The 12433-nt window shown below is 36.0% G+C and overlaps 1 protein-coding gene across 3 annotated transcripts in view; it reads left to right on the top strand.

Moving 5' to 3' along the window:
* LOC123537082 (uncharacterized) overlaps positions 1-12433 on the top strand; it is a 28041-nt gene that overhangs the window by 1066 nt on the left and 14542 nt on the right. For all 3 annotated transcript variants that reach the window (XR_008368246.1, XM_053529307.1, XM_053529308.1), the window contains exons 2-3: positions 8657-8789; positions 10847-10957. Coding sequence is in view for 2 of the 3 variants with exons in the window: in XM_053529307.1 (XP_053385282.1) it covers positions 8657-8789; positions 10847-10957 (244 nt within the window). In the remaining variant the exon portion in view is untranslated. The remainder of the gene's footprint in view (positions 1-8656; positions 8790-10846; positions 10958-12433) is intronic.

Here is a 12433-nt window from a genome sequence, read left to right as displayed (position 1 = left end):
TATCAAGGATTCGTGTTAGACGAAATTCAATTTCTTATAGTCAAACTCGGTTTGCTTTCGTAGCTGCTATTGAACGTCGGGTCATGTTTCAAGTGCAATTTTGAAGAGATGAGTGATTAAGAAATGTGTTGAAATAGTTTAATTACTTATTTTGATATCAAATTAACAACAAAACACCGTCAAAATATTTGTCCGGAAACTGGTTTACCTGGCGGGAAAAATACCTTATTTTAGTGACCCCATTTCAAGCCCCACGGAACCCATATTTTACGTCACAACGCGATGCTGATTACAACATCGGATGCGGAAGGAGCTGAAGTTTGTGCAGTGAGGACTTTATTTATGTCAAATATATTTTTAGGAATTAATGGAGCCGAAATATGAAAATGTGTCCGGAAAATGGTTCCCAACCAGTACTCTATGAATGCTCAAAAAAACTAAAGACAACTTACTTCGCAATGTAAACACGATTTTCTTGTCCAAGGAATAGGAGAATAGATCCCAGCTTGATGTTGGGCAGTCGAATTTACTACATAGAGCCGGGACACAGACGATATCATTAGCAGTTAAAATAAAAATACTTGCTTAGAAAGTCAACTGCCGCGATGGTCGAGATAGTACAGACGCTGGTTCTGAAAGAACTTTTTGGGCAGGGCCACGGGTTCGCTCCGCGCTTCGGGCATTCTTTTTTTCTTTTTTTTAATATAATATTTTCATTTTCTTTTTAAACAATATAAAAAAATATCTAAAAAAAAAAGAAAAAAAGATCGCCCATAGCGCGGAGCGAACCCGCGGCCCTGCCCAAAAATATGCTTACAGAACCAGCGTCTGTACTCTCTCGGCCACCGCAGCAGTTGACGTCATGAGCGAGTATTTTTATTTTAACCACTAACAATATTGTCTGTGTCCCGGCTCTGTGTAGTAAATTTGACATCAAGCTGGGATCTATTCTCCTATTCCTTGGACAAACTATTTTGTGTTGAAAACGCTCGGAGTAAGTTGTCTTTAGTTTTTCTGAGCATTGATAGTATATGGGAGATTTTTTAAACATATTGAAATGGTAACAGAAGTTGTTGTATGATCGAAACATGTGCTCAGTTTGATTTAAAAAGCAAAAATATATTGGTTGAAGGTTGGCAGGGTCGGTTTGGGAGGGGCAGGGGTGTAAAATTCTTTTTCACACCACTCGCCCTGCAGGACTAGTAGCTAGTAAAATCTACTCGCCCTTAGTGGACAGTCACTCGCCCTAATAATTGACACTTTTAATACTGTCACGTGTTATGGAAGGAGTATTATGTACAACAAGCAAATTTCAAACAGCACATAGCTCATACACTACGTTTCCTTTTTGATTATTCATTTTTGTTACTCTTAAATTTTCTTTTCACACCAGACATTTTTCTTTCACTAATTTTGTCATCTCCACCATCAAGTTGTTCTCCATAATAACTGCATTGATAGTAAAAATAATCACAGTCTAACCCCTACCGTAGTTTCCCAAAGTGTCTGGAAAGTTTTAAATATCAGTTATTTTCATTTTCTCAAGACTTAGATTTTTCTATTTCCCGAAAAATAATTATTTTGAAAAGTGTCTTAAAAATATGGACACAATAATCATCATCCACCTACCCGTCTTGAAAGCGCAAAAAAAAGTTGACGATCATCGGTAATTATTCTGTTGATAAACTAAGTAATTGGTTTGTTTTCATCATCAATTAACATCCTCTCAAAGAGCTAAAAGTGTGTCGGTATCATGAAATCTGAAGTGGAGATCAAAGCGGTATTGTTGCACGAGATTGTCATGGCATTACGTCATATTACAGTTTTCGCGCCATGTTACCTATTTGCCCTCAAGGAATTTACATTATCGTTTGAGAAGAATATTTTATTATAAAAATACATGTACATGTACAAAGACTCATTTAAAACTTATTAAAAACCGCAACAACATCATTTTGTTTTATTTTAAAACCACATTTCTATTTACGTCCACGAGGTCACGTACCCTATTCCGCCGCACTAACAGAAACCTTTTTACCAAAAAATCGTTTTACCCAATGTATTTAAATTACTGCCGCTTTTTCATTATTTAAGATTTTTTAATTCTGTTTTTTGTTCTTTCTAGTCAAAAGTCTGAATTTTATGCCCATAGCATGTATCAGTTATTTTCTCTTAGAAAGAAATCAGTAATTAAGATCGCGCTGTTTGAAATTTAACAAATGATTATATGAAAATTCGACCGTTTTAATACAAATTCCGTCGATATTTTATTGAAATATTAATAGAATTCAAATTGTATTACTTCTCAAGCGGTGTTAAAAAACTGAAGCGATAATGTTAAAAAATGAATGCACTATGCGCGTTTTTTGTGTACGTGTCGATAAAAGTAACAGAGATGTAAATTTGATATTAGGATAGGTCGCACGTGCTCTCGGAATGAAAAATTACCGGCATGACGTTTTGATATCTTTACGATTCGCGGGTAAATTCCAGTCAATCAAAGTCAATGTTTGTTGACGTTTTTCAAGATGTAATTTTTGAATTTTATTAAAGCTACGACGTAAAAACCACTCGCCCGATCGGTCGAGTATACAGCGAGATCCACTCGTCCTATCCAGACTTTAACTCGCCAATGCGAGCGGGCGAGTGGAATTTTACACCCCTGAGGGGGGACAGGTTTTGACCCCCAAGTGTCTGTGGTACCAGTAACATGAATTGAGGCATGGGGATTTATCTTTTATATACCAATTACCGGGATATACATATTACCGTGAATGTCCTGTTTTGACACTTAACATGAAAATTGCTTTTTAATTTTTCTCTCATTATTCATGCTCAGTGTGCTTAGATTTTTAGTAAAACTATTTTTGAAAATTGGAGTGTCTTTCTTTTTATTTCACACTGATCCCAGAAATTAAGGAATTTAGCTAAGTGACTGGTCATTATGGTTAATCTTTGCAATTTTTCTCCGCAAATTTTCAGTGAAGTTGCTTATTTCTGCCATATTTGTTTCATATTTAGTTTGGCCAATTGTAAAATAGAAATGCTTTCTTTGCCTTAGATCAGTGTAACAACTTCTTAAGATTGAAAGCTGAAATTCACGGTAATAGGTATATGCCAGAAAATGCTAAAAGTCCCCACCTCTGTGCTTTGAATGACAGTAATGGAACTTTTACCTGGGGTTTTGACGATTTTTTTGCCAAAATTCTAAAGCTAAAATATAAATTAATTAAACAGAAGAAAATTTATACTTTCAAACAATCATTTTGTTATAAATAGAGTCCACTGAATATAAGACTCGCGGTAATTGGTATACCCAGTATATATCTGCTTACAAAGCAACTATTCTCTACTCAAAAGAAAGTGAAACTTCGCGAGAACCTCTTCACTTGAAGCAGTTTACATTTAGTGTCATCATATCTGTTACAGCGAATATCATACTTTGCAAAATTTATGAGAAGCCAGTGTGACGGTGACGTCATTCGCCGCATTCACATACTGGCTTTAGAAATTGTTTTTAGCTCGACTATTCGAAGAATAAGTAGAGCTATCCTACTCACCACGGCGTCGGTGTCGGCGTCGGCGTCACACCTTGGTTAAGTTTTTCGTACCAGTCCACATTTTGACAAAGTCTTTTGAGATAAAGCTTTGAAACTTTCAACACTTGTTTACCATCACCATGGCCAGTTATAGGCAAGAGCACATAACTCCATCAGTGATTTTGGCTGAATTATGGCCCCTTTTGACTTAGAAATCATGGTTAAGTTTTTCGTACCTGTTCATATTTTGACAAAGTCTTTGAAGATAAAGCTTTGAAACTTTCAACACTTGTTTACCATCACCATGGCCAGTTATAGGCAAGAGCACATAACTCCATCAGGGATTTTGGCTGAATTATGGCCCCTTTTGACTTAGAAATCATGGTTAAGTTTTTCGTACCAGTTCATATTTTGACAAAGTCTTTTGAGATAAAGCTTTGAAACTTTCAACAATTGTTTACTATCACCATGTCCAGTTATAGGCAAGAGTACATAACTCAGTCAAGGATTTTGGCTGAATTATGGCCCCTTTCGACTTAGAAATCTTGGTTAAATTTTTCGTACCAGTTCATATTTTGACAAAGTCTCTTGAGATAAAGCTTTGAAACTTTCAACACTTGTTTACCATCACCATGTCCAGTTATAGGCAAGAGCACATAACTCCACCAAGGATTTTGGCTGAATTATGGCCCTTTTTGACTTAGAAATCTGGGTTAAGTTTTTCGTACCAGTTCATATTTTGACAAAGTCTTTGAAGATAAAGCTTTGAAACTTTCAACACCTGTTTACCATCACCATGTCCAGTTATAGACAAGAGTACATAACGTCATCAAGGATTTTGGCTGAATTATGGCCCCTTTTGACTTAGAAATCTGGGTTAAGTTTTTCGTACCAGTTCATATTTTGTGTAAAGTGTTTGACATATGGCTTTGAAACTTTTATCACTTGTTCAGTATAATAGTCTCTATCTGTAGGATAGAGTACATAACTCTGTCATATATTTTGGCTGAATTATTGCCCTTTTTGGACTTTGAAATTGGTTCTGATTTCATACAAGTCCACGTTTTTTCAAAACTATTTGACATATGGCTTTTAAACTTTGAACACTTGTTTATCATCATGATTTCCATCTGTAGGCAAGAGTACATAACTCTGACAACTGTTTTGGCTGAATAATCGCCCTTTTTGGACTTTGAAATTGGTTCACACATTGCCATTGAGTGCAAGACTTATCGAAATCCACAAATACAGGAACATTGTTTGTCTAATGTATTTTTTCTTTTGTCTGAATATCTGTAGAAATATTTTGACTCCATCAGTCAGGGGTGTAACTGTTTTAAGTTATGTAACCTATTTCAGTTACTTTTCAAGCATTTTATAACCTGTATTAGTTATAAAATATAGATATTGTCCAGTTTTTTTGACCTGTCAAAAAATTGACCCGGCTTTCATTATATTCTGTTCGAGCCTATATAAGATTAACATGAAAGCCGGGAACATGTTTTTACAGGTCAATTAAATTGTACAATAACCCAGGTAAGTTATCAAAAAAAGCCTTTTTGCTGTTCTCACAAAGTGACCTTTAAAGTGTAATTAGTAGCAAACTGTGGTTAATCAAATTCTCTTTTAGTCTGATCATGACGTGATGAGCATAATGGGATGTTAAGAGTTTTATAGCTTTAAAACCATTTGCGTAAGACTTTATCAGCCTTGCGTAAAAAATTTTACTGCATAGCTGGAAAGATAAAAGGCCAAGGATTCAGGAGATGATTGCATTAGTCACATTCAAAATGAGGAATTGACACAGGAGGGCTTTGTAATATTTTATGATAACTGAAACAAGTTATGAAAGTAAACGCAATAACTCAAATGGGTTATAAACTGTGATAACTTGAAACAGTTACACCCCTGACTGTCCATTCTTCAATCAGTTTTTCGAATAGTCGAGCGCGCTGTCATTCGACAGCTCTTGTGTTTGTTTGCACTCCACGCAGAAACTTGATGGCCTTTACACTTCCTTACTGTTTAGAAGTTGTATTTCAGTTGCATATATATTTTTCATTACAAAAAAGAAATAAAGGAATCATGCTGGCATGGTTAAAGACAAAGAAAATCTCCTATATAAGTGACCCCCCCCAAATACCAGACTTTTTAATCCCCAATATACAAGATTCTGTCTGGTCCAGTCTGATAAGGGTCCATAAAACCCCTGTAGACTTGACATGTAGCCTAATTATTGACAGAGAATCATAAATTTTATTGCCTACAGGTAAATTGGTTATTTCCTGTGTTTTGCATTTTATTAATTGAAATGCTGTCGTTTTTTTTAGTCTTTTTTCAGCATGTACACAAAATTATTTTAATTGATAAGATACTAATTTTGATTGCTCAGTCATGTTGAGTAATGTCCTGGCCAGTTAAATTATAACTCTTATAGCAAAGCATTTCTCACTATAAAATAATTATTCAAAACTTAATAAGAGAAATTACAAGTTTGTTTATTCAATGATTATAATCTTTTTATCAAAAGTAACAAAATAAAAACAAAAAAAAAAGATAATTGCTGGATTTTATCAGAAATTAAAGAAGCATTCAGTTGCATTTTTAATAGATAAAGAAGGTATATAGACAGAAGGATGTTATATATTAAAAATGCTTAATTCCTCTTGTGTTGTCTAAATAATGTTAACTTTCTTTTATGTATAATAAAATCCAGCAATAAAGATATATCGTTGTTCAAAATACACAATAATTTATTACTTCTAAAAGCTATGTGCCTGAATGCATTTTTTATATTTTTGATAATAAAAAACAGCAATAATGAGATGTAATTGTTAAAAAACTTACTTTGTTAAAAATATGATAAAACACTGTTGTATCTTATCACTTTGTTTATTTAGCCCTAATTCAATCAAGCTTTCTAAACTCGTTATAAAGGTGAGAACTGATTTGCTATAAAGGTGAGAAATATCAGTATAACTTTAAAAGTTATCTATTCTGCATTAATTCAAAATAAATTATATTTAATTTCTGTAACTGATTTGGGGTGCTCTGTTGCTCATGCAGACAACCAGTCTGTGGACTGTACATAAACCAGAACCGGAAAACATCGAAAAAATTGCCTTGGTATATGCAGACAACAAAGACTAATAACTATATACAGACGTTACTGTCTCGGGGATTTTCATCCCCTATTAAGATGTTCTTTGCAAGTAACGAAGACTTCCTGGATTGAGAGACATTCTCTCGATCTAAACACTACATGTCTCTCAATTAAAAGACAAAATATCATTAATAAAACAACCATTTCATTAAAGATTCATTATTTATTCATTTAAACAACTTGTCATAGAAGTTTCTTTAGCATTATAATGCTTAAGTAAAAACAAAATTCCATGGAATTAGAAAATTTGATAAAAGAAACATAATTTTCTATAGTTGAAATAAATTTGCACATTCTAAAATGAAAATTTTAATTATTCTTTCATTGATTTTCATTGCTTAAGCTAATTTTAGTCTTTCAAATGTCTTTCGAACAAGAGACAGTGTTTAGATTGAGAGAATGTCTCTCAATCAAGGGGAAGTCTCCAACCTGTTAAAAGTGAATAAGTAAGTTATAGCGGATGAATTTGAACAGACATATAATGTTCTCTTCAGTTAATCATCACAAAGAACATAGGCTTCAATCATGCTTCCTGTACAAACATTCAGCATAACAAGGCAATATGTCACATGCAAGACACAGACCCATGGTTTGAAGGTCAAGATCACATACAAAGATTTTAATTAATTTAAGCTGTCAAGTCCTTATGCACTAAAACAGGGCAACATATCCCTGGCAAAAAGACCCCTAGCTCAAACACGGATAATCTGAATGACTGTAGGCAATAGCAATAATGCAAGAGGGAAAAATTCAGGATTTCCTCAGTTTCAATTGATTGGCTGTTAATTAACAAATTGCATAAGCTCTCCACTCATCTTGACCAATCTGTGACTCCTTATGTCTTCAACCACTGATTATGTCTCAATCCACTGACTGGGGGAGACATATTGTTTTTGCCCTGTCTGTTTGTTGGTCCGTCTGTCTGTTAAACTTCATTTCCGATCAATAACTGGAGAACCATTTGACACTGAACCGTCAAATTTCATATTGAGATAAGGCTTACCAAGCAGATGACCACCATTGTTTTTGGGGTCACTCCATGAAAGGTCAAGGACATGGAAAATCCATTTTTGATCAAAAACTTGAGAAACCACTTGACCTAGAATGTTGAGACTTCATAGGATGATTGGAAATGCAGAGTAGATGACCCTTTTGATTTTGGGGTCACTTGATCAAAGGTCAAGGTTCAGGGGCGAAAACATCTGATCAATAACTTGAGAACCACCTGGCCAAGAATGTTGAAACTTTTAATGTAGGATGATTGGACTTGCAGAGTAGATGTCCATTATTGATTTTGGGGTCACTTGATCAGAGGTCAAGGTCATAGGGGCCAAAACATGGAAAACTGTTTCCAGTCAGTAACTGGGGAACCATTTGACCTAGAACCTTTAAACTTCCTAGGTTTATAGGGCTTATGAAGATGATGGCCCCTTTAATTTTTGGGATCAATCGATTAAAGGTGAAGGTAACAGGGACCTAAACATGGATGAGGAAACGTTTTCAGTCACTCACTTGAGAACCACTTGACCTAGAATGTTGAAACTTCATCTAGGATGATTTGACATGCAAAGTAGATAACCCCTGTTGATCTTTGAGCCATTCTTTACAAGGTCAAAATCACAGGGGCCAGAACATGGAAAACTGTTTCTGATCAATGACTTGAGAACCACTTGACCAAGAATTTTGAAACTTCACAGGATGATTTAACATGCCATGTAGATAATCCCTATTGCTTTTCAGTCACTAAGCCAACAAACAGTATCTCTTTGACCTTTTGCTCCTGTCCCCTATTGACTTCTTGCAAATTACTACTATGCTTTGGGGGAGACATACATGTATGCTTTTCTACTAAAGTATCTTTAGTTTCAATTGATCTGTGCCAATGACTGTAACAGGCTTCTCAATTAAAAGGTTTGTACAGATACTGAAGTAGAAAATTTTAAACTATTTTCAGGTGATAAGTTTGGAAAGAAGTACAAACTTACAGAGATGTCTAAGAGCAAACTATTGTTCCAGTCTTGGACAGGATGAAATGGAAACTGTTGACATGGATGAAGATAGTGAAAATTCATTGCACAAAGAATTTTGTAAATATTGTCTTAATTATATTAAATGAAGGTTCAGGCAAACATTGGTCGGGATGAATGTTTTTCACAGTAATTTTTATGCCCCCCTTCGAAGGAGGGGTATATTGTTTTGCAGATGTTGGTCGGTCGGAATGTAGACCAATCCGTTTCTGGATAATAACTCAAGAATGCTTGGGCCTAGGATCATGAAAGTTGATAGGAAGGTTGGTCATGATCAGCAGATGACCCCTATTGATTTTGAGATCGGTATGTCAAAGGTCAAGGTCACATTGACCCTGAACAATAAAATGGTTTCCGGATGATAACTCAAGAACGCTTTGGCCTAGGATCATGAAAGTTGATAGGGAGGTTGGTCATGACCAGCAGATGACCCTTATTGATTTTGAGGTCAGTATGTCAAAGGTCAAGGTCACAGTGACCCGGAACAGTTAAAAGGTTTCCGGATGATAACTCAAGATTGCTTGGGCCTAGGATAATGAAAGTTAATAGGGAAGTTGGTCATGACCAGCAGATAACCCCTATTTATTTTGAGATCAGTAGGTCAAAGGTCAAGGTCACAGTGACCAGAACAGTAAAATGGTTTACAGGCGATAACTCAAAAACGCTTGGTCCTAGGATCAGGAAAAATTGATAGTGAGTTTTGTCATGACCAGCAGATAACCCCTATTGATTTTGAGGTCATTAGGTCAAAGTTCAAGATCACATTAGCCAGGAACAGTTAAACAGTTTCTGAACGATAACTTGAGAACGCTTAGGCCAAGGGTCATGAAAGATCACAGAGAGGTTTATCATGACCAGCAGATGACCCCTATTGATTTTGAGGTCAGTAGGTCAGTGGTCAAGGTTACAATGACCCTGAACATTTAAACCGTTTCCAGACAATAACTTGAGAACACTTGGGCCTAGGATCATGAAACTTGATAGGGAGGTGGGTCATGACCAGTAGATGACCCCTGCAGATTTTGAGGTCAGTTGGTCAAAGGTGAAGGTCACATTGACCCGTAACAGTTCAACCCTTTCCGGATGATACTTTGAGAACGCTTGGGCCTAGGATCACGAAACTTAGTAGGGAGGTTCATCATGACCAGCAGATGACCCCTGTTGATTTTTAGGTCAATAGGTTAAAGGTCAAGGTCAGATTGAACCAGAACAGTAGAACTTCTGTTTACAGTGAGCATACAATTTCTGTTCCTTGTGCAGTTACTGAATGCATCAAGGGGGGCATTTTGTGTTCGACAAGCTCTTGTTAGAATTTAAAGTCAAGGTCAGGTAAGCCTCTTCAGGGCCACCAAGGCCCTCTTGTTTGGGTTCGAAATCTCACCAACATCTGCATTAGTTCATGAATTTTCAGTTGTTACGTTACATTGAATTTCTCTTGCTTGTGGTATCCAGAAATCAAAGTGGCATTATTGACATCTTACTGCACATAGTGTGTTTTAAGTGAATGTTTTATAAAGGCAATTTCTGGTTGCTGTGCATTTTAATGTGTCAAATTAACAATAATACCGCACAAGTATTTGAAGTTGATGCTTTTAAATTAGAAGTAAAGAAATCGGACTAATAAAATGATAGTTCTTTTCTTCAATCTTCTACTCAGTGATTTCCCTTACCAATAGTTAGAGATTTCTGAAGTTGAAGGGAAGCAACTCCTGCATGCAGTTTGACCTTTCTTAAAAAGACTGCCCCAGTCAAAATAAGAAAAGTCATCTTTGGAAAGTTATTATTTCATTGTGGTAACAGGAAGAGTTTGGTTTACTGGATTAAAAGTTATAATTTCCTCCACTCTTTTTACACATCTATTTCAGCTGGATTTTTACTTGAAAAATGCACATAATTCCTCTTTAAAAATGGCATATAGAAATTGGAAATTTTAGAAAATGTCTAGAACTTGATTGGTTGACAAAGTGAGGAAAATACTTCACACAAAAAAAGAGATTATATTATGGTATGTGCTCGCAGTATATGTAAGTCAATTTCCAAATGGATTCAATGAACTTTTACAAACTTTTACAGAATACTTTATCAATTTCAGAATTAATGTATTCACTTTTTTTCAGCATTTTGCCATGTTACAATGCTGGGTAGAGTTGGCGTTAAACCAAAATTAATAGAAACGGAAAGTAGTCACAGTTTTGTATCATTCTTGATTGGAGTTGATCCTGCTCAAGGTACTGTTTAATTTCCTTTGCACTGATCTTCCCTTAAACAAACCCTTTTTAGCTCATCTGAGCACAAAGTGGTGAGGTATTGTGATCGCGCTGTGTCCGTCATGCGTGTATGCGTCCGTCTGTCAGGTCGTCCATCCATCGTCAACAGTTGTGTTTAAAAGACATCTCCTCCAAAACTACTGAATGGATTTTGATGAAACTTGGCATGGATGTTGCTTAGATGGTCCTCTACCAAGATTTTTTGCTGAGTTGGGGGTGTCAGAGCTAAAAACAGAAAAATCTTCAAACAACATCTCCTAAACCAATGGTCTGACTTTAAATTGATGTCACACAAATGATCCTTATGTCACCCTCTACCAAGATTGTTAAGATTATTCCGATTCATCAAAATCATGGCTGCAATAGGGGGGTGGTCACTTTTCCCTATATGTATATAGTGGAAACTTTAAAAATCTTCTTGTGTGAAACTGATGGCCCGATTTTAGAATAATTTTACGCAAATGGTCTTTAGGTGACCCTCTACCAAGATTGTTCAAATTAATTTGATTCGTCAAAAAAATGGCCACCAGAGGGTGTGGTCACCTTTCCCTATAATGTATATAGTGGAAATTTAAAAAAAATCTTCTTGTGTGAAACTGCTGGCCTGATTTTAGAATAATTTTACTTAAATGGTCCTTAAGTGACCCTCTACCAAGATTGTTCAAATTATTTTGATTTGTCAAAAAACATGGCTGCCAGAGGGTGTGGTACTTTTCCCTATATGTATATAGTGGAAACTTCAAAAATCTTCTTGTGTAAAACTACTGCCCCGATTTTAGAATAATTTTACGCAAATGGTCCTTGTGTGAACTTCTACCAAGATTGTTCAAATTATTTTGATTCGTCAAAAAACATGGCCGCCAGAGGAGGTGGTCATTTTTCCCTATATGTATATCTGTAGCGGAAACTTTAAAAATCCTCTTGTGTGAAACTGCTTGCTTGATTTTTAGCTCACCTGTCACGGAGTGACAAGGTGAGCTTTTGTGATTGCTTTTTGTCCATCGTCCGTAAACTTTTACTTTAAACGACATCTCCTCATAAACAGCTAGGCCAATTTCATCCAAACTTTACAGGAAAGATCCTTGGGTGGCCCCCTTTTAAAATTATTCAAAGAATTGAATGCCATGCAGAACTCTGGTTGCCATGGCAACCGGAAGGGAAAACTTTAAAGATCTTCTTGTCTAAAACCACAGGGCCTAGGGCTTTGATATCTGGTGTGTAGCATCATCTAGTGGTCCTCTACTAAAATTGTTCAAATTATCCCCCTAGGGTCAAATATGGCCCCGCCCCAGGGGTCACATGGTTTATTGTCGAGCCCGCTTGTGAATGCGAAGACATAGTTGTCCAAATGGCTGTTCGGTGTATGTGCATCCATGCGTGCATCCGTCCGGATTTGTTTGTCCGGACCATAACTTTGACATGCATGGAGCAATCTTG

Source organism: Mercenaria mercenaria, chromosome 17 (assembly GCF_021730395.1).
Source record: "Mercenaria mercenaria strain notata chromosome 17, MADL_Memer_1, whole genome shotgun sequence".
NCBI lineage: Eukaryota > Metazoa > Mollusca > Bivalvia > Venerida > Veneridae > Mercenaria > Mercenaria mercenaria.
Note: the sequence above shows the minus strand (reverse complement) of the source record. Positions and strands in the feature narration are given on the sequence as shown.